The sequence below is a fragment of the Mycteria americana genome, chromosome 23 (assembly GCF_035582795.1).
Source record: "Mycteria americana isolate JAX WOST 10 ecotype Jacksonville Zoo and Gardens chromosome 23, USCA_MyAme_1.0, whole genome shotgun sequence".
Lineage (NCBI taxonomy): Eukaryota > Metazoa > Chordata > Aves > Ciconiiformes > Ciconiidae > Mycteria > Mycteria americana.
Window position 1 is genome coordinate 2939608 of NC_134387.1, and position 20800 is coordinate 2960407.

Genomic DNA, 20800 nt, shown 5'->3' on the forward strand with positions numbered 1-20800 from the left:
GCTCCGCTTTGACCCTGAGGCTGTCCCCCAACTCACAGAGTAGTTCTGTGCCTTCACTGTGGGGCTCAAAAAAGTTCATTAGCACAACTAATTAAGGCCGAATTGGCTCGGTAGCCATTTCTAGGAGAGCTATGCTGGCGCCAGCCCACAGGAGCGCACTTAAATGCTTCCCCTCGGGCTGTGCTTCACCGTCAGGCGTAAAACCGGCTCCCCGGCAGGCCTGTCCTCCTGTGCCACCTCATCCAGCTCCGGGGGGAGCGCCCACACCCTGCTCCGCGCACCCCGAGGGCGATGGGCGCATCGGTGACGGCACCGAAATGAAGAGCCGGAGGCTTTGGCCAGGAGAGCACTGATTTATTGAGCGTGGGGCGGAAGGAGGGGGAAGCAAGTCCTGCCCCGTCTCCCAAAGCCGGCCGGATCCCAGCAGAGGTGCCGCGCTCCCCCGGGGAGGCCGGTGGGACCCCCACGGTCCTGGGCACGCAGAAGTCCAAGTCGCAGGGCAAAGGAGGTCGGTCACCATCTTCCCTGCCCCGCTCACCGCAGCGGCGCGGTGCCGAAGGGTCCGGCTGCGGGGTAGGGGGACACGCGAGAGGATCGAACCCCTCAGCAAACTTCGGGGCGCTGGTACTTCCAGAAGGCGATCTCGCCGTCGTCGCTGCAGGAGGCCAGCAAGCCCGGCTCCTTCGGGTTCCAGGCCACGCAGTTGACGTCCTGCGAGTGCGCCCGGGGAACGTGGGCGGCGAGGCTGAAGGTGGGCTGCCGCGGGTCGGAGGACGCGCTCTCCTCGAAGACCCGGATGGCATCGTCGCCGCAGGCTGTTGCCAGCGCCCCGGTGAGGCGGCACCTAGAAGCGGGGGCAGCGCCAGGCAGGTCACCCACGCTGCTGCCGGGAGAAAACGGAGCCGGGTGGCTCCGCTGCCTCCTTCCACTCACCACGCCACATCGTAGATGGTCCTCGTGTGGTAGCCGGAGAGGTTGCAGACGCATTTCCACGTGGGGTCGGTGCCGCTGCAAGCCACCCCTGGAAGGCAAGAGAATAACCTGGGCTCCCTGCCTGCTATTTTCCCCTGCCCTCTCTTCTCCCCAGCGGGTTAGGAGCAGCTCCGAGCCCTGCGGCACACGTAGACGGGCCGGGAGCCTCACCTTCCTCGTTGCCCGGCTTGTAGCGGCGCCAGATGCGCACCGTCTTGTCGTCGCTGCAGGAAGCCAAGCGCTCGCCGCTGCGGTCGAAGGCCACGCTCCACACCGTCGACTCGTGGCCCTCCAGCGTGGCGCAGCACACCCAGTCGTCCTCCTCTTCGTGGTACAGCTTCACCGTGTCGTCGTAGCTGGCCGAGGCCAAGAGCTGAGGGAGGGCAGAGGAATCAACCAGGCGCCAGGCAGCTGCCTGCACCCGTGAAGCTGCCCTTCACCCGTGGTTCGAGTTTGGAGCCGGAAGGGGACCAGATCGCCGCTCTCCAGGCCCGTTCCCAGCGCTGGGGTAGGGTCTGGGGTGGAAAAAACAGTGTCGTCGTCCCCGTCCCGTCCCGTCCCCCCAGGCCCTGTTCTCACCTCCTGGTTGGGGTGCCAAACCACGTGCTTGACGTCCTGCGTGTGGGAGTTGAGGACGCTGACGCACTCGTACTCCTCCTCCTCATCCACTGCAGAGAGAAAACGGTTAGGGTGAGGAGAGGGGAGGCCGGGGGGGGGGGGGGGGGGGGCAGCTTTGGCTCAGCCATGTCCCCGCTCAGGGCCCTCCGCTGTCCCCCCTTCTCCCTTCTAGCCCGGAAGGGGGGCTGCTCCCCCTCACCTTCCCAGACCCAGACGCTCTTGTCGCGGCTGCAGGTGGCGAGCAGGGTGCCGGAGGGAGCCCAGGCCACCGACTTCACCTCGTTCTCGTGCCCCTCCAGCGTGGTGACGCACTGGGGAGGGAGAGGAGAGGGGAGGAGCGGGGCGCGGGGGGCGCAGGGGGCGGCGGGCTGGGGCTGGCGGGGGGGGGGGGGGTCTCACCTCGAAGCCATCCTCTTGCCTCTTCCAGATGCAGGTGGTGGCGTCGAAGCTGGCGGAGGCCAGGTAGGAGCCGCAGGGGGACCAGGCCACCCTGCGCACCGTGCGCTGGTGCCCCTCGCCCAGCACCGCCCGGCAGGACCAGCCCTGCCCTGGGGAGAGGGCAGGATAGTGCCCATCTCGGCCCCGCCCCGGCCGAGCCCCGCCCCTGGCTGAGCCCCGCCCCAAGCCCCACCCCTCCTCTAAGATGCCCCGCCCCTCCACAGCCCCTCCCTCATTGCCTTCTGGCCCCGCCCCCTCATGCAGCCCCTCCTTCATTGCCTGTATGGCCCCACCCCCCACTACAGCCCCCTCTAGCCCCGCCCCTCTCCAGCCCCTCCCTTGCTGCTCTTCTGGCCCCGCCCCAATCCAACCCCTCCCTGCCCCTTAGCCCCGCCCCCTCAGCACAGACACGCCCTCCTAGCCCCGCCCCTCAGCACAGACACGCCCTCCTATCCCTGCCCCCTCACCAGCCCCTCCCTCGCTGCCCCTTAGCCCCACCCCCAGCACAGACACTCCCTCCTAGCCCCACCCCCTCAGCACAGATATGCCCTCCTACCTCCGCCCCCTCACCCAGCCCCTCCCTCCCTGCCCCTTAGCCCCGCCCCCTCAGCACAGACACGCCCTCCTATCCCTGCCCCCTCACCAGCCCCTCCCTTGCTGCCCCTTAGCCCCGCCCCCCAGCACAGACACTCCCTCCTAGCCCCACCCCCTCAGCACACTCCCTCCTAGCCCCGGCCACGCCCCCTCAGCACAGACACTCCCTCCAGCCCCGCCCCCTCACCCAGCCCCTCCCTCGCTGCCCCTTAGCCCCGCCCCCAGCACAGACACTCCCTCCTAGCTCCGCCCCCTCGCCCAGCCCCTCCCTCGCTGCCCCTTAGCCCCGCCCCCTCAGCACAGACACTCCCTCCTAGCCCCGCCCCCTCAGCACAGACACTCCGTCCTAGCCCCACCCCCTCAGCACAGACACGCCCTCCTAGCCCCGCCCCCGCTGCCCCTCTGGCCCCGCCCCCTCAGCACACACACTCTCTCCTAGCTCCGCCCCCTCAGCACAGACACTCCCTCCTAGCCCCTCCCCCCTGCCCCTCGGGCCCCGCCCCCTCAGCACAGACACGCCCTCCTCGCCCCTAAGCCCCGCCCCCGCTGCCCCGGGCCCCGCCCCCGGCCGCCTCGCCCCGCCCGCCGCCCACCTTCCCTTCCCCAGAGGCGGACGAGGCGGTCCCCGCCGCAGGAGGCCAGCAGGCCGCCGCCGGGGCTCCAGGCCAGGAACCAGCAGCGGGAGTCGGGGTGCGCCGGTACGCGGCACAGCAGCTCCAGCGCCTCCTTCATGGCGACGTTCCCGGCGGCGACGCGCCGTGACGTCAGCGCGCCGGAAGCGGAAGCGGCGCCGACCGGAAGCGGGGCGGTGGCGGAGGGGCTCCGAGGCGGAGCCGCTGTCGCTGGGCCCGGAGCGCGGCGGCGGGCCGGGATGTACACCCCGGGCGGGCCGGGGCTGCCCGGCGGGCGGCGGCGGCGGGGAGCGGCGGGGAGCGGCCTGCCCAAGCAGCCGGAGCGCAGCCTGGCCTCGGCGCTGCCCGGCGCGCTCTCCATCACGGCGCTCTGCACGGCGCTGGCCGAGCCCGCCTGGCTCCGCATCCACGGCGGCACCTGCGCCCGCCAGGAGCTGGGCGTCGCCGATGTCCTGGGCTACGTCGACCCCGAGCTGCTCCGAGGTGAGGCCGGGCCGGGTGTCTTCCCCGCCCCCCCCCGCTCCCCTCCGTCCCCGCCCCGTCCCGGAGCTCGGGGCCGCCGGGCCCGGTGTGCGCGGGGGGCGGCGGCTCTCGGGGGGGGGGCTTCGGGCCTCGCCTGGGCCAAACGCCTCCGCCCCAAACGCCTCGGGGCCCCGGCCGCAGGGCCGAGCCTCCGCCGCCCCCCGCACCCCTCGGTAAAGGTTATTGACCGAGGTTTCTGCCTTCCCGCAGCACCGAAACGGGGTGGTTTTCCCCCATTTTAGCACTGAAGCTCGTCGGGGCTCGGCGCGGGCCGCCCCGCCGTACAAATACAGCCCCAAATATCAGCAATAAACGTCTGTGTTTGCGGTGACCGGCAGCGAAACGGGCCTCGCCCCCCTGCCTGAGCAGCTCCGGTGCCATTAAATCAGTCAGGAAGGAGAAAAGCACGAAAACATCGTTCCCAACTTATTTTTCGAGCTAACAGGCGACCGAATCGCTACAGCGGGACTCCTGCCTTGTCGGAGGGGGGGGGGTTTACGAGTTAAAACCAGAACCTGACGCGGGTAAAGCTTTCGAATGCCCGATTCCGATGGCGAAACGCGGAGGGCGGCTGCGGTACGCGTTTGTTCGGTTGCCTTCGTCCCCACAGCCGCGGACGGCAGGCGGAGAGCCGCCCTTCCCCGGCACGGACGGAGTTCGAGCCGCGCACCGGCGACTCGTTTCCAGCCCTGCGTCACGCCAGCGCGTTTATTACCGCGTCTTAACGTGACCTTAAAACGAACGCCTGGCTTTATTTATTAAAAGCTCTCGTGCCTTGCGGGGAGGGGAGGTGACCCCAGCCCCTTCCCCTCCTTCCTTTCCCCACCGCTTCGCTGGAGGGACCTTGTGGAAGCCGCCGGGGGGGTGATTTTTGAACCCCCGGATACCCCCAGCGCCAGCCGCCGACCCGGTTATGGACGGGCAGAGTCCGCGTACGCTTGAATTGGGGTGGAGTAGCGTGGGATCTCCCTCGCTGCAGGGTTACTTCTTCCTCTTGTTCGCCGGCGGGACGTGATGTTAATAAAAAGACTTTCTAGTAACGCCCCCAGCTTCGCTTTAAATAAGGGACCCGTGCTACCTGCTTTGTTATCTCGGCCGCTTTGGTGTGTCGGAGGCGTTTATTTAGCTTTATTTTCCATTGTAATAACAGTTTATAAAGTGAAATACGTGACCGGGTCAACTGCTGCTGGATAAAGGAGGTTCGTTTTCTCCAGCCTCATTAAAAGCGGCTCGCTGTGCGCCGGTTTCCGCCGAGAGCTGCGTTTTTAAACCTTAAAGGAAAACGCTGGGCGGGATCGGAGCAGGGGGTGTGTCGTGATACCGGTTGCTCTGTCTGGCGAGTGATTTGGGTGGAAAAGAGGAGTTTTCTGGTGCTCAGCAGCTGCCCCTCTCCTTCACCTCGCAGATTACTGCATGAACCCGCAGACGGTCCTGCTGCTCCGGGTCATCGCCGCCTTCTGCTTCCTGGGAATCATCTGCAGCCTCTCAGCTTTCCTCCTGGACGTCTTCGGCCCCAAGCACCCGGCGTTAAAGATCACTCGCCGCTACGCTTTCGCTCACATCCTCACAGGTAAATCCCCCCCGGCGGGGATGGGGTTTCCACCACGCTGGAGGAAAGCCTCGGGTTTCTTTTTCGACCCTCGAGGAGACGGGGGGGGGAAAAAAGCCCCCGAAGGCTTTGCTTCAGCCTTCGGTTCGGAGCTGCGGCGCCCGTCCTACCTGCAAAACTTCCCCTTCGCAGCGTTTCGGGTCTGAAAGGCAACAGCAGCCTCCCACAGCTAAAATTGGAGTTAAATCTTGGGGGGGGGGGGGGGAAGAGGTTGAGGATGAACATTAAGCGTCTATTAATGGGTCTTATTTTTCAAAGGGATCCCGTAGCGCCTTTCTGGGGAAGAAGGACGTTTTTTCTGGCTCATGAGGTCAAAGGAGCTTTAATATCCTTTATCCCCGGCAGAATTACCCACGTCAGACCTTAGCGGCTCAGGGAAAGCCTGAGCTGTCAGCCTGCCCGAAACACTGACCGCCGATTTGTCCCTGCCGCTCCTTCTAGGTCGCAAAAAAAAACCCCTTCCAAACCGTTCAGCCGTGGTTTGCGTCGCTGGCCGCCCCGCTCGGCTGGGTTCGTTCTCAGCCTGTGCTCCTCCGCCGCGTATTCCCCTCTCTCGTGCCGGATTTGGGGCATCCGCCGCCCCCTTTCACCACGGGCTCTCGCGCTCTGCCTGCTTAAACCGCCGGCAAGCAGGGCTCGGCGTCCCTTTGCCGGATCAGCCGTGAAATGGACTCGCTGATTGATGTTGTTGCTGGCTGCTCAGCGTCTCTCCCGCTCTCTCTCTCAGTCCTGCAGTGTGCCACCGTCATCGGATTCTGCTACTGGGCCTCGGAGCTGATCCTCGCCCAACAACAGCAGCACAAAAAGTACCACGGTTCCCAAGTCTACGTCACCTTCGCCGTCAGCTTCTACCTGGTGGCGGGCGCCGGGGGAGCCTCTATCCTCGCCACCGCCGCCAACCTGCTGCGTCACTACCCCACCGAGGAAGAGGAGCAAGCCCTGGAGCTCCTGTCCGAGATGGAGGAGAACGAACCTTACCCGGCCGAGTATGAAGTGATCAACCAATTCCAGCCGCCGCCGGCGTACACCCCCTGATGCCGCCGGCACCGGGACGCGGTCATGGCTTTCTCCCGCCCCCAAACTTCACTTTCTCGGCACCTCCTTCGCTCTTCTGATCTCTCCCGTGCAGAGGAAAGAACTTTTCGGGTCAGACGATCGGTGTTTTCTTCCTACCCCTTATTTTATTAACTCTGTGGTTAATCACTCCGTGATTTTTAACCCCGCACCGGCTCGGCTGGGCGAAATAACGACGGCGTCTTCCCCCGCGCGGCTTCTCCCCGGCACGAGGGGCGGTGGGATCCGCTCTTCCGCCTCGGAGATCTCGTCCCCGCCCTGCGCCGGGAAGGAGGGGGAAATAACGCTGGATTCCCAGCCCGGCGCGCGGTTGAACTTGGTCCCTCCTCCGCCGAGGCGTAACGTACACCTGGAGAAAGGTGTGATGCACGCGTGTGTGTATATATTTATATACATATATAGGGGAAACGCCCGCCACGGCGTGCTGGTGGGAGAGGAACGGCCCTTTCCGGCGGCTGTACGGCGGGAGGAAGGTAGAGCAAACCCCCCGCCGCTCTGTCTGATCCTCTCTTCCGACCGCCGCTGACCACACGAGCATTTTGCACTTTATTTCGGGCTCGGGGGAGGACGGTGACGGTTTCGGGGCCAGCTTGCCGGGAACCGTCACCGCTGTAGAGCCCCCGAGCGAGGTTTGCGAGCGGGCGGCGCGGCGTGGGCTGATGTCAAAGAAGCTCTTCTGATACCGGCGGTGGTTTTGGGGGAGCTCTGTGTCCCGTCCCCCCCCCACCGCGGCGTCTGGCTCCTGTCGGCGTCTCACCGAGCGAATCTTGGGGGTTTTTTAGCCAAGACTTTGGTACGGCGACAGCTCCCGGGAAGCGGGTTGAGCCTGCGCTGGAAAACCGGCGTCTCTGCCTGTAGCTTTTATGCAAGTTCCTGACCTCCGCGCCAATCTGACTCTCCTGCTTTTTGCCCCCACTTTTAATCTCGGTGTTTTTCTGTCCTGCTCTTAGTTTATTACCCCATCCCTTCTGCAAGCCCCAACAGATACCAGACCTCGAGGAGCGAACGCTTCCCCGGAGAGCCGATGGAAAGCTGATCCGATGCATCCAGACCTGCAGCCAAGACCAGAGGAGGTAGCCGGCAGGGACAGAGCCGGGTTTTTGGGGGCTGTTAAAAGCAAACCGAATAGGAAAAAAACCACGCAGGGATGCATCGACACAAGCACTGCGGCACCGAAAAACTCGAGGCTGGCTCCGCGGAGGGTACGGAAGGAGTTTTAGGATGGGTTCTAGGCTCCCGGTGATCCTTCTAATGCTTTTATTACCAGTTTTCTTGCTGCTGGCTGTCTGGCCCAGCTCGTCCCGTTCCCCCCACCCCTGCACCCGCAGCAGCACTGGCTATGCAAGAGCTTCGGCCTCTCTCCGGGGCTCAAGCTGGGGCACGAAACCGGAAAACTCAGCCCGGGGAGAGCACTGCTCACGCCCTGCGAGACTCAGAGGAGGGAAATCAGCCCCTTCAAACCCTCCAGGGGTTTGATGGAACCAAAACCTCTTGACGGGGGGGCACGGAGCCTGGGGAGAAGCCGGCAGCGCGGCGTTCAGGGGGGTTTTGCGGCCCCGGGGCGGCTCCTCTTCCTCCTCCTTCCTCCTCCGGGTCCTCGGCCAAAGCAAACATCCCGCCGGCTCTTCCCCGGCACGCGGCTGGCGCGGCAATCCGGCTGGAAAACAGTTTGGGTTTTCCCCCCGGTGACTTATATGCAAGAGAGGGGCTGGAGTGTAAATAGTCTGTGCATAAACGTACTGTATTTCTGTAAAAAAAAAAAACCCCAAAAAGAGACAAACGACGTCGTTTCCCTCCCCTCCGCCGATCCGCGTAGCTCGATGGAAGCTAGGTGGGGCGCGGGTGCCGCGGGGTCTGGGGCTCCCCCCTGCCCTTCTCTAGAGGAAATAAAGGGGGTGCAAAGAGCCGTGTGTGGCAGCTTGCGCTTTATTCCGGACAAGGGGGTGCCCCTCCCTGTGCTGCGCCCCCATAAACATCCCTGCCGTCCACCCAGCTGCACCCAAATAAACATCCCCCCGCTGCCCCGCACCCCAGGAAGGACCCCTGCCCCACACCTACAGCCCTGCGCCCCATCGCACCCCCATAACCGGCCCTGCCTGCACCTGCTGCTGTGTACCCCCCTGCACCCCCATAACCAGCCCTGCCTGCACCCCCATAACCGGCCCTGCCTGCACCCACAGCTTTGAACCCCCTGCACCCCCATAACCGGCCCTGCCTGCACCTGCTGCTTTGTACCCCCTGCACCCCCATAACCGGCCCTGCCTTCACCCACAGCTTTGTACCCCCTGCACCCCCATAACCGGCCCTGCCTGCACCTGCTGCTTTGTACCCCCTGCACCCCCATAACCGGCCCTGCCTTCACCCACAGCTTTGTACCCCCTGCACCCCCATAATGGGCCCTGCCTGCACCTGCTGCTTTGAACCCCCTGCACCCCCGTAACCAGCCCTGCCTGCACCCACAGCTTTGTACCCCCTGCACCCCCATAACCGGCCCTGCCTGCACCCCTATAACTGGCCCTGCCTGCACCTGCTGCTTTGTACCCCCTGCACCCCCATAACCAGCCCTGCCTGCACCCCAATAACCGGCCCTGCCTGCACCTGCTGCTTTGAACCCCCTGCACCCCCATAACCGGCCCTGCCTGCACCCACAGCTTTGTACCCCCTGCACCCCCCCAGCCGGCCCTGCCTGCACCCCCATAACCGGCCCTGCCTGCACCCGCTGCCCAGCTCTCTGCCGGCCCCGCCCCTCCCGCCCCGGCCCCGCCCCCTGCTCTCCCCGGGCCGCCCCGCCCACCGAGCCCTCAGCGCCCCGCGCGCCCTTGCCCTCCCTCCCCCGCCCCCGCCAGCGCGCAGGGGCGGGCGCTCCCCGCCGCCGCCGCCCAATGGTCGCGCGGGACGGCGAGACGGCGGCCAATGGCGGGGCGGCGCGGCGCGATGACGCATCGAGCGCGACGCGGGGCGGCCCGCTGAGGGAGCGGCGGCATGTTGCAGCCGCGGCGGCCGCTCGTCGGCCTCGTCGCCCGCTACGCCCGCGCCGCCCGCCTGGGCCCCCGCCCGCCCGGGCCCGCCGAGGCCCCCCCCGCTGCCGGCGGCCAGGCGGGGGGCGGCGCGGGGCGGCGGGGCCTGCTGGGCCTGCTGGCGCGGCAGTGCAGCTGCGTGACGGGGCAGCGGGCGCGGCGGGCCCGGCGGGCCTGGTACCGCGGCGGCGGTGGTAGCGGCGTCGGGGACGGGGCGGCGGAGCGGGCGAGGCGCGGCGGCGGCGGCGGCGGCGGGTGGTGGTGGTGGTGGTGGTGGCGGGGGCTGCTCCGAGGCCGCCCCGCCTTCGCCGCCACCGGCCGCCTCATGGCGACCCTGGCCGGTGTCTTCGTCTGGGACGAGCAGCGCATCGAGGAGGAGGAGCTGCAGCGGTGGGTGTCCGCCGCGGGCCCCCCGGGAGCGGGACAGCCCCCACCCCCCTCCTCGGTGGCCCGGGAACCCCCCGAATCCTCAGTGGCCCGGGGTTCCCGGCCCTTGGGGGGGCTCCAGATCCCCCAAACCGCCCGGTCCCCCCCGTTCCTCAGGGCCTGGGGTGCCCCCCAGATCCTCAGGGGTGCCCCCCCTTGCCAGGTGCACGAGGGCTTGGGGTGCCCCCGCCAAGCTCTTTAGAGGTGCTCCCCCCCAGCCCCCCATCACTAGGGGCGCACCCCAATTCTCTAAAGCTCGAGGGTGCCCTCCCAACTCCTTGGGGGTGCCCCCCAAATTTTCTTGGGTGGGGGTGCCCTCGCAAACCTTCCCGGCCTTGGGGTTGCCACCCTCTGCAGGTTTTGCCCCATATGTTGACCTGGGGGTGCACCCCTCGAGCCCTCCCCCCACAGGGTGCCCCCCTAAATCTACTGGGGTGCCCCCCCAAATCTTCCCCCGGCCGCTGACCTGGGAGGGTGTCCTCCAGCCCTTTTTCTGGGGTGCTGGGGAGGGGGTGCACCCTTTGTTCCTTAAATCCCGTCTCTGCATGGTGTACCCCCTGCAAGTTCACTGGGGCCTTGGGGTGCCCCCCTACCCCCCCCAATTCTCAGCTTGGTGCCGCCCACCCAGGCCCCCCCTCCCCCTTGGGCTCTGGGGGTGCACCCTCCACCCCCCAAATCCTGCCCCAACAAGGTGCCTCCCCCAAACCCTCCCCGCAGTGATTTCAGGGTGGTCCCCTAGACCCCCCCCCCCCCCCCCGCCCAGGGGTGCTGCGGAAAGGGGTGCCCCCCTCACCCCGATACTGGGTGCCCCCCGTCGTGCTGCTGCGTGGAGCGTTTACACCTGGGGGACAGCGCTGGCGTGGCGGGGGGGGACACGCATGGTACCCCCGATTCGAGGGGATGATGATGGAAGGACTCCCCCGACCTTTCCGGTTGCTGTTTGGGACGGCGGTGGAAGCGCCCGGCTTCGTTTAGGCGTAGTTATCCGGCGTGGTGTGCGACCGAGGCGGGGTGAGGCAGGACAGGGTAATTAAAACTTAATGAGAAGCTTGGGGTGCGATGGGGCATCGCCGGGTTTCCCCTCTCTCAAATTCTGGGTGCCTCGCCCAGACCGTCCTGTGGGCGTTAAATACCCGGTATTTGTTTAAGTAGCTTACCTAAGGCTTAATTAAATCTTAGAGCTAATGACAAACAACCCTCACGCCCTCCTTTGACACCTTCAGACATTTTAGCGACATCCCCCAGCCTTTATGCGCAGCCCACGCTGGAAAAAGGACCAAAATCCTGCTTTTAGTCCCTAACAAGGAGCTGCCGCTCTGCATCACGCAGCCTGTCGGGTCCCAGCACCGAGGATAAACCCTGCCTGATGTTTTCCAGCGGGCTCAGCAGGGCTTGGCTTAGGCCTGGGATTAAAAGCAGAGTCTGCCTCTTCTTGTTCAAGGTTACTCCTTGCAGGCTTGAGCCTCCTCACCTTAATTTAAGGACTCCTCGAGCCCAATCCTCTTCCATTGCACTTTACCAGGCAAGGGAGAGTTCACTTTTATTATTCCTCTTTATTATTTACTTTCTCCTTATTCCTTTAATCATTTACTCTTCATCATGACTCATTAGGCTTCAGTCTAGTTGCGGGAGCAATAAAATCCTCAGCAAAATCTTTGCTCGTTGTAAGAACGAGTCGCAGGAGTTCTCGGCAGGGGAGCTTTGCTCTCTTTGACAGCCGACGTATTTTTTTTACAAGACAGGTGGGCATACGCCGCACACGGGCTCGAAATGACGGCAGAAAGAAATAAATAGGATAAAACTGTGCGGTGAAATTCTTCCTGCTTAGCTCTCCCCGCCCGGTTAGTTCACCCGTGCCTTCGTGTCAGCCAGGGAGCTGTGTCTCCTCCCGGGGTTTAAAATAGCTCTCTGCTTCGGTATCGTCTTTCTCTTCCCCTCCCAGCTCTCCTTCTCCTCTGTCCCCCTCGTGTTTAACTTCGGAGGAGGCTTTTTATTCTTCTTGGTAAAACCACAATCCCTGCTCCGCCGGTGCCGTCCCCACCTTCTGGCGTGGTGGTTCCTAGCCGTCGGGGTGGTCAGAAATGGCAAGGGAGAGCTCTGCCCACAGCCGGTGTCACCTCCAGCCTGCCCCGCCGTCCCGGTGGCATCCCGCCCGCCCCCGGTGCAGGAACACCATCGCGGCCCCCCTGGTGAAGCGAGGCCAGGGCTGGACGCCGGCCAGGGAAGCGGCTCAGGCGGCTGTCGGCGGCTGTCCGTCCTTCAGCTACCGGCTAACGAAGGTGCCTCGTCCTGCGTGCGGCCGATCGGAGCGGGCTGCGCCCGGCGATGGAGCCGCTGCTGAGGCGAGAGCTTTGCCGCTGGGCTGGGAGCCTCCTCCTCCGGCAATTAGCTGCGCCTAGAAATAAAAATTTTCTAGGTTTAAGGCGTGGGGCTGAGCTTGGGGGGGGTTTTGCAGTGAGCCTCGCCATTGGCGCTTTGGTTTTCGGGTGTTGTGGTACCGTGCCCCTTCCTCGGGGAGAGGGGAATGGTGGATTTTGTTTCTTAGGCCGTGAGACGGGTGCTTGTTTGCAGAGGGACGAGGGCCAGGCCGGTAGCTGCCTCATGCATCGATGCGGATAAATCCCGTGGCTGTTATTTTTCTAGCTCGTTTCCGATGAGGATGGAGGTGGCGAAGCAGGAGCTGTGCAGGCTGTGCTCCCTGCCCTGGTTTCATCCCATCCCATCCCATCCCATCCCATCCCATCCCATCCCATCCCGCCGCCCTCCGTGGAGCAGCTTGGCTGCGGTCACGGAGATGATCCAGCTCAGAAAGCTCTCCTGCTCCCGATTCCCCGTCTCGCTGCCGTCCCGCGGGCTCCGCACCTCTCCAGCCCCGTCTCGGTTTGCTAACCCAGCCGGTTTGGGTTTTGCCGCGTCGGTGAGAGGAGTTGGCTCGCGGAGGGACGGAGCGAAGGCTGTAATCGATAAACCAGAGGTGGGAAGGAGGGGATGGAGGGAGCGGGGCTCTCCCCGCTCAGCGAAGGTAACGGTAGGGCTGCGTGGGGTGCAGAGGGAGCGTTCACGGGGGGCGGGGGGGGTCACGCCGGAGCTGCGCCCTGGGCGAAGGCGGGTTTTGTGGATCAAATTTGTCCTGCGAAGCTTTCAGACCGGTCCAGGGGAGGCTGGGAGCTCGGCGATTTCCAGGGACCATCAACATTAATTCAGCCAGGGCAGTGAGACCTGCCTTGCAGGTTACAAATGGGTGCTTTAGTTCCGGCTGATGCTAATTACTTTAATATAATTAGCGTCTTCAGGCACCGCCGGGAGGGTTGAAAGCACTGCAGACAGCGAGTGATCCTCCTTCCTTGAGGCTGAGGACGCCAGGGGTAGTTAAACCAGCCGTTCCTCTCTAATGTTTTATTTTGGGAGGCCGAAGCTGCGGCTCGGGGGGGATTTATCCCAGCGGTGCGACATTTTCCCGCCCTCTTCTCTTCCCCCCCCTATTTTTGAGACCTGAGATCTGAATCCAGTTCCAGTTTCTGTACGTGAAGGATGCTGGAACTGAGGGGGTTGGCGGTCCGTGGAGCCACGTTTGTGGGAAGCCCCCGCTGCTTCCGTCTCTTCTGTCTCCTTCCCTCTCGTGGCAGAGGCTGCTCTTCCCCTTTGCTGCCTTGCAAACTCTGGCTGCCGTCGGCGATTCGCTTCTCGTCGCTTTGCAGACCCAGACGGGCTCTCACGAGCCGACCCACCCCCTGAAACTGCGGGGATCCCCTTCTCCTTCCTTCCCCACTTCCTTTTGCACCCCAAGCCTCAATCCCAATCCATCGTACTTTCTGTTTCATCCTGCGCAGCTTCTATTCCATTCAGCCAGGAAAACAAATCTTGGTTGGTGAGCATCCGATGGCGACCGCTGCGGGTTTGTTTTCTTTTTTTTTTTGGCCTTCGTGGAAAGGCTGATATTCACCGAGGACGGAGGTTTGTCTGCCGGATCTCACCGGGGCGGGGGAGAAGCACTTCCCATCCGTACAAGGAACAAGCCCCTGCACGCTTCCCCTAAGAAACAGCCAGCGCAACGCCGCCGCTACCATCCCGCGGGGTTTTTGTCCCCTTCCTCTCCTTGAAGAGCAAGCCCTGCAGCTGCGGGTGACATTTCGTGACGCTTGGAAGGGCCACCTGGCTTAGGGACTCCCCAGCAGCCGCGTTCAACCCCAGACTAGGTTTCCACCCTGCGAGAGGACGGGGGAAGCCTCCCCCCGCCCCCGGGAACACACCACGGTGCGATTTTTTTCAGCGCTGTATAATATATCTAAGCACAAGACCCTTAGGATGAAAGAAGAAGGCTGCAGGGATGGGTTTTCCGTGCTGGTGAGCGACCCGGGCAGGAGGGGAGAGCCTGGGCTGCTCTTCCCACACCAAAAATCCCTCTACATGAAGCCTGGACCGTGCTGGGAAGGTTTTGCCGGTCTCGGGTGGCTCCGTCTGTAGCAGAAAGGCTCCGACGAGGCTTTGGTTACTAAATGTTTCGGTTTTCCTCTTCCCCCAGGTCGGCGCAGGAGATGAAGCACATGGAGAACATATCCAGCCTGTTACAGGGCAGCAGCCCAGGCGAGCGTCAACGGCCGGATCCCAAATCGGAACGAGAGGCGGTCAGCGCTCCCGGGGAGCAGCCCTGGGAGATGATCATGGACAAGAAGCACTTTAAGCTCTGGCGACGGCCGATCGAGGGCACCCATTTATACCAGTACCGAGGTAACGGTGCTCCCCGTACCCCGCCTGTAGCTCGTTTTCCCTGCGCCGAGTCCCCGGCGGGGGGGGGGAACGTCTCCTGCGTCCCTCCTGGCCTGTATTTATAGGAAACTGGGGGGGAAAAAAAAAAAGGAATTGTCCTTGGCGTCCCTCTCCGCAGATCGCGCCCCGCTTTAGCCCTTCGGAGGGGTGCCAGCCCTGCCGCCTGCCTTAGAAAATGCCTTTTCCTTTTAACCTTGCTGCACTGAGGTAAAGACTTGCTTATGCCTGGGACTAAAAACTTCCTCTTTACCGCAGTGTTTGGGTCGTACACAGACGTGACTCCCAGGCAGTTCTTCAACGTACAGGTGAGCGCCTTCGAAATCTGGGCTGTGCGGCGCGTTAGAACTAAAGTACAGCCTCTGCCAGAGGGGTGGGATAGAGAAACGGTGAATATTCTCTTCTCCTTATACCGTTTACGTGATCTGGAGCCGATCCCGATATCGATCGGAAGCAGGGTGAGTTATCCCACGCCCCAGTTGGGTTTTGCTGCCCGTCCCTGCTGGAAGCGAAGGATCGGCAGGCGTGGGCTGCGATCGGCTGCAGGAGCTCAGCGCGTTTCTGGTCCTAGCTCGCTCTCTGCCTGCCCTGCCAGCTCCTGCACTTCCTCTTCTGGTGACTTTCAAAGAGTATTTAATAATTCCCTGGTGGGTAAAACGCCTGACGGTGATGCAGCTTGTTCCCACAGGATGAGGAAAAGGGCCGGTTGCCTTCCTTTAACGACTCTGTTGGACTTTGTCGTGACTCAGCCTCTCTTTCTTGCCAGCTGGACACTGAGTATAGGAAGAAGTGGGACTCGCTGGTCATCAAATTGGACGTAATCGAGAGAGACCTGGCCACCGGATCGGAAGTGATTCACTGGGTCACTCATTTCCCGGTGAGTGGTTCCTTCTTTCCGGCTCCGGTGATCCTCCTTACCCCAGGCAAACGGCCGGCGGGGTTGATGCCCGTTTCTCTTCCCCAGTATCCTATGTACTCGCGAGACTACGTATACGTTCGACGGTACAGCGTAGACAAAGAGAACAACCTGATGGTACTAGTCTCACGGTAGGTATTGCCGGGCCGGCTTCCTGCCGTCTCCCCTCTGTAAAACAAAAGATATAAATTTCATGAGTGGTTTGTTTTGGTTTTTTTTTTTTTTTAAACCGTGTCAAAACCTCAGGGATCTGTCTCGAAAATACAGCCGCCTTCTCTGGGGTGAAAACCTTGTTCTCTGAGTACCCACCTCCAAAATATCAGCAGATGCTCGGTGTGGTCCGCACCCGGAGCTCACCTCGTGCTGCTCCCTTCTCTTGTTCCCTCCAGGGCAGTGGAGCATCCGAGTGTCCCCGAAGACCCCGAGTACGTTCGGGTCAGAACCTATGAATCCCAAATGGTCATCCGTCCCCACAAAACCTTTGATGAGGTACGTTTTGGGGGTGGGCTGGGAAACGGAGCGGAAAGCCTGTCGCGGGAGAGCTTCCTCCTGCTCAAACCGCTGCTCCGAGGGGAACTCTACCTTCTCTGGCCGTCATCCGTAGCACTAAGCTGGGGTAAATAGTCCGGAATTGGAAAAGAGGGGTCAGTTTGTTTCCCAAAGGCGAGGGAAAACCCATCCACACGTGGCTCTGGAAGGATTTGAAGCTGTATCCCGGTAGCTTGAGTCTCTTCCTGCAGGAGCCTGGTGCTCCTGGAGAGCCAAACACGCCGCTTCAGAGCACCAGGCTCCTTGTAAAAAGCCTTAAGCCTCGCGAGTCTGGTTCCTAGCACTTAATGCTCTCGTAAAAAACGTCGCGGGGTCTTCGCGGGGTATCCAGAGCCTGAAAGTGTGCGCTGGGTCGGTGGAGGACTAGGGGAATGACGCCTTCTCCAAAAAAAAACCCCTCCCTGTGTGCTTGCGCTGAGTCGTTACGGGCCTGCGTCGCCTCCTTAACGCTTCGATCGATGCCCTGAAGAGCCGGTAGCGCTCGCCTGGTAGGATGCGAGCGGCCCTAAAGGGAATTTAGGTGAGGATGCAAAGCCCGGCAGTGTTTCTCTGCCAGCTCAGCCTCACTCGCCTTCTCCTTTCCCAGAACGGTTTCGACTACTTGCTGACCTACAGCGACAACCCGCAGACCGTGTTCCCCCGTTACTGCGTCAGCTGGATGGTCTCGAGCGGTGAGTGAGCTTCGGTGGTGAGAATTCACCCCTCGGCGAGGAATTCCTCCGGCTCCTTGCTCTAGAGTGAGCGTGGACGCTCCCGCCTTCCCCTTCCCGCACCTGTGTGGGGCAGAAAATAGACAGAGAAACTTAAAAATTGAGACCTGGAGGGTTTGGGGGTATTTTTGGTGCCTCGGGCTGCTCTTCCTTTCTCGCGGGGAGGAAGTCCTGCCTGGATTCCTGGCCGCGAAGAGGAAAGGGGTCCGTGCACAAGGATGCTCTTTCTCTCCAATCTACCCCAGGCAGAAGGAAAAAAAACCAGTAGGATCCTTTTTTTTTTTTAATAAAATGAGCTGGTTTTTCCTTGCTTGAGAGCAGCCTTGGCTCTGAAGTATTTCTGCAGTCGAGTTATTCCCCTCGCGGCAAAGAGGGGAGAAAATTCCTTCTAGTCAGAGGTACGGTGCCTGCGCCGAGGCTCCCAGCCAAGGAGCTTGGCTTTACGTGGCGGGGGAAAAAAAGCGGCGTTTAAAGGATCTGGCCGAGCTGAGGGCTGTCCCTCCCGCAGAGCCACCCACAAACAAAGCTGGAAGAGCCCGCGGCGCGCCGGGCGTCGCGGTACCCACTGAGGGGATCAACCCTCCCCTCCAAGCAGGGGAAAGAGGGAGAGCGCCGCGTTCTTGTGGGACTGGGAGAAAAAGGGGCTGTCACCACCCTTAACTCTCATTTTATTCATCGGCGGAGGGAATAAAACCAGAAGTGTCGCCTATGGTGGGTGGTTTTTTTTTTCTTTCCCCCCCTCTTACCATCACACAGCTCGTGGGAGAGCCTGAGGCGAGAAAGAGTTGAAATAAGTTCATTCAACGCACTCGAGCATCAGAATAACCTTTTTTTTTTCTTGTACCTGCCTGCTTCGCCAACCGCTGAAACTTGTTTTCTTCCGGAGTGCGCTCTTTGATGCATCGAAAAAGGCAGCGAGAGCTCCGGGCGGGGGGGGGGGGTGTCACCCACGCACCCCCCCTGCCACGGTAACTGCGTGGTGCGAGGGCCTCCTCCGCGCGCTGAATGCTCGTTTTTTAAAATAAAAATGACGAGCGGCCCAGGTGGGACCGCGCGATTATTTTAAACGTTAATTAACGTCTCACAGACTGGCTCCCAGGTCGCTTAGGACGTAGCTGGGAGGTGGTGAGGTTCCGCCGGGCTCGCAGGTCCTTGCGCCCCTCTTCCAGAACGGACCTCGGCGAGTCAAATAAGAGTTGATTTATTTTTTTTAATGAAAAAAAAACCCAAAAAACCCCATCGTAAAGCACCCTAACCCTGAGGTTATAACTGAGCAGGGGGATGGGAAGCGGCAGAAACCCCTTAATGCCGGTGAGGTTGTGGGATCCCCCTTGGATAAAGCGGCAGAGCGGCGTTTCGGCGGGGGGGAGAAGAAAATCGGAGGGGATGGGAACGGAGCTGCAGAAGGGGGTAAGGCAGGAGGTGCCCGTCCCTCTCCCGCTCCGCTCACCCTCTCCCGCTCCTCCTTCCCGCCAGGTATGCCGGATTTCCTGGAGAAGCTGCACACGGCAGCCCTGAAAGCCAAAAAGATGGAGATTGAAGTGCGGGACTATATGTCTGCCAAGCCCCTCGAGAGCGGCGGCAGCGAGGGGAAGGCGAGTATGGCGGCGGCGGAGCACAAGAGCGACGGTACCTGCAGCCCTGCCCAGCTGGAATACGCCTGAGGAGCTGAACCTCCTCTCCTCCGGCCCCGGGACGGGGAGCCGGGCTCCGGAGAGGGACCTGTGCCGCGCCGCTGCCGGAGCTTAGTTCAGTTTTTTCCTTCCCCATCTCATCTCCAAAGCTCTGCTCCCTCTCGAGGACGGGGATCCCGTCCCCTACGCCGCGCGCGTTCGTGGCCAGGCCGATGAAATCTCGTGCCGTGTGATCGTTTTTCTGTACCGGTAAATATTTCCCTTTCCCGACAGGAAAAAAAAAAACCCCTAAAAACCCCATCTTTTATCACCGAACGGACAGCCCCTCCCCTCCCCTCCCCTGCCCTCCCCTCCCCACCCTGCCCACCCCCTCCTTTTCTCATCCCTCTTTGGACCCTGAATATTTTTGGGTCTTTTGTACCGCGACGGCTGGATGAGGATGCTCCACGTCACCGTCTCGGGGTGGGGTTTTTTTCCCCCCCCACCAAAAGACCCTTCGACCTCCTCGGCCCGCGAGGGCGGGGGGGTGGTGGCATTACTGGGGTGGGCGGCCTGAACTGGTGAAACTGGGGGAAAAAAACGCTATTTTGGGGTGGTTTTTAGCTGCTGGTTTGTTGTAGGGGAGGGTAGAGCTTGCGGGATGGAGCCGGGGCGGGGGGCACATTTCTGCCGTGACCCCCTCGCCGCCGGTCGGGGTGGTACCGGGGCTGATCCCGCCGGGTTGCGGCACGAGGGGGGGGTGGGGGGGGTCAGCGTCGGCCCTCGGCGTCGGGGAAAGCTGTAGGAGCGGCAAAACGCCAATAAATCATCTGTCATAGCCACGGCCGTGGTGGCGGGTGCCCGCGTGCCCCCCCCGGGATCCTAATTAGCTTCCCACGTTAACGAACCCCTCTGGGGTCTGGCGGAGGGGTCCCTCTCCCAGTCTCCATGTTGGGGGGGGGGGTGTCCCCGGCAGCGGCGTTAACTGCGTTAACCCCCCCCCCTGCCTTGCACCCCCTTTAATCCCCACCTTAGACTAAATCTATCGTAAATATTAAATATAAATATGAATTCCCGCTTTATTATAAACTTAGCGTAAATTTATCACCCCCTTCGTACCCCCGGCATCCTGCGTTTGCTGCTGGGAAAGGCTGGGGCGCACCCCGGCCCCCGTTAGCATCGTTAATTAACCCTTTAATGAGGATGAGCTCCAGCAGTGGGACCCCCCCCCCCCCCCCAACACAAAGGATTTTGGGGGGTTTCCCCACCGTTTTGGGTCCCTTGGTGCTGCGGCTCCGGGTCGGTACGTGCGGCTGCTCCCTTTGGCTGCGGGGGGGTGAGGGAAGGGCCCCCCCCCCCCCCGGAGTGGGGGGGGTTTGGGGGGGGCCTTGTCCCCATCCTGGGTGTTTTGGGGTTCATAGATGCGGCTCCGATGGGCTTTCGGGGGGGCAGAGGGGGGTGTCGCTGTGGCCGTTGGCACAAATCAGCCCCGGGGGGGGGGGGGTATGGCCCCAAAATGTCCCTTTGGGGGGTGGGGGGGGCGTAGAAATGTCCCCACTGAGGATTTGGGGACGGGGGGGGGGGATGGGGGTCGGTGGCTTCGCCCCGCTCCCTCCCAGTCACCCAAGGAGCCGCCGCGCTGATGGTGGAGGGGATTTGGGGGGGTGGGAAAAGGCGGGGGGGGGGGGTGTCACTCTATAGGTGACACAGCCGGGTAACGTATATACTGTCACCTCCCAGGGTCCCCCCCCCCCCCCCCCCCCCCCCCCCCCCGCCGCTCTCCATCCCTACGGGGGCGAGGACCGAAATGGGGGTGACGGCATCGGCGCGGGGACGGAGGCCACCGCCACGTCGTGTGTGTGTGTGTCGTCCCCCCCCCGCCACGGTGCCCGACCCCCCCCCCCGGGTGATTTGGGGACACGGGGTGAGCAGCGGTGGGACACACACCTTTATTGCACACGAGAGCAGCAGGCAGCGGGCGCGGGAGGGGGCACAGCGGCGAACGCTCGGGGGGGGCTGAGGGGGGGCTGCGACCCCCCCATCCCCCTCATCCCCTTTTTTTTTTTTTGGAGGGGGGGGGGGGGGAGGGGGTCTCCCTGAGTTTCCCCGTCCGTAACCCCCGAGCCCCCCCTCCCCCGGGTTGGCTCAATACGGTGGTGCCCGAAGGAACCTCGTACCGGGGTGGGCGGGGGGGTGTCCCCCCCCCGCAGTGTCCCCACGTCCCCCCCACGTCCATCACAGCAGGTTCTTGTTGCGTTTAGGGACGATCTTCCTCACCGTCCGGCGCTCGGAGATGTTCCTCTTGACGCGGATGGTGGGGGCGAGGGGGGGCTCGGGGACGATCGC

The 20800-nt window shown here is 62.7% G+C and overlaps 3 protein-coding genes across 3 annotated transcripts; 2 read left to right on the top strand and 1 right to left on the bottom strand.

Annotated features, from left to right (window-relative positions):
• Positions 1-339: 339 nt before the first annotated feature.
• Positions 340-3354, bottom strand: CIAO1 (cytosolic iron-sulfur assembly component 1). The gene is made up of 7 exons (XM_075523714.1): positions 3216-3354; positions 1990-2138; positions 1790-1901; positions 1552-1640; positions 1144-1345; positions 934-1021; positions 340-844 (listed from the first exon to the last, which is right to left on the bottom strand). The coding sequence occupies exons 1-7, from the start codon at positions 3352-3354 to the stop codon at positions 604-606; spliced, it is 1020 nt and encodes a 339-aa protein (XP_075379829.1). The 3' UTR covers positions 340-603.
• On the top strand, positions 3353-8363 carry TMEM127 (transmembrane protein 127). The gene is made up of 3 exons (XM_075523715.1): positions 3353-3737; positions 5182-5346; positions 6113-8363. Exons 1-3 carry the CDS (start codon positions 3353-3355, stop codon positions 6418-6420), a joined length of 858 nt encoding a protein of 285 aa, XP_075379830.1. The 3' UTR covers positions 6421-8363.
• Positions 8364-9403: 1040 nt separating this feature from the next.
• On the top strand, positions 9404-18956 carry STARD7 (StAR related lipid transfer domain containing 7). Its single transcript, XM_075523477.1, has 8 exons — positions 9404-9866; positions 14425-14630; positions 14925-14974; positions 15433-15543; positions 15631-15713; positions 15972-16071; positions 16718-16802; positions 18318-18956. Exons 1-8 carry the CDS (start codon positions 9442-9444, stop codon positions 18503-18505), a joined length of 1248 nt encoding a protein of 415 aa, XP_075379592.1. The 5' UTR covers positions 9404-9441; the 3' UTR covers positions 18506-18956.
• The last annotated feature ends 1844 nt before the right edge of the window (positions 18957-20800 follow it).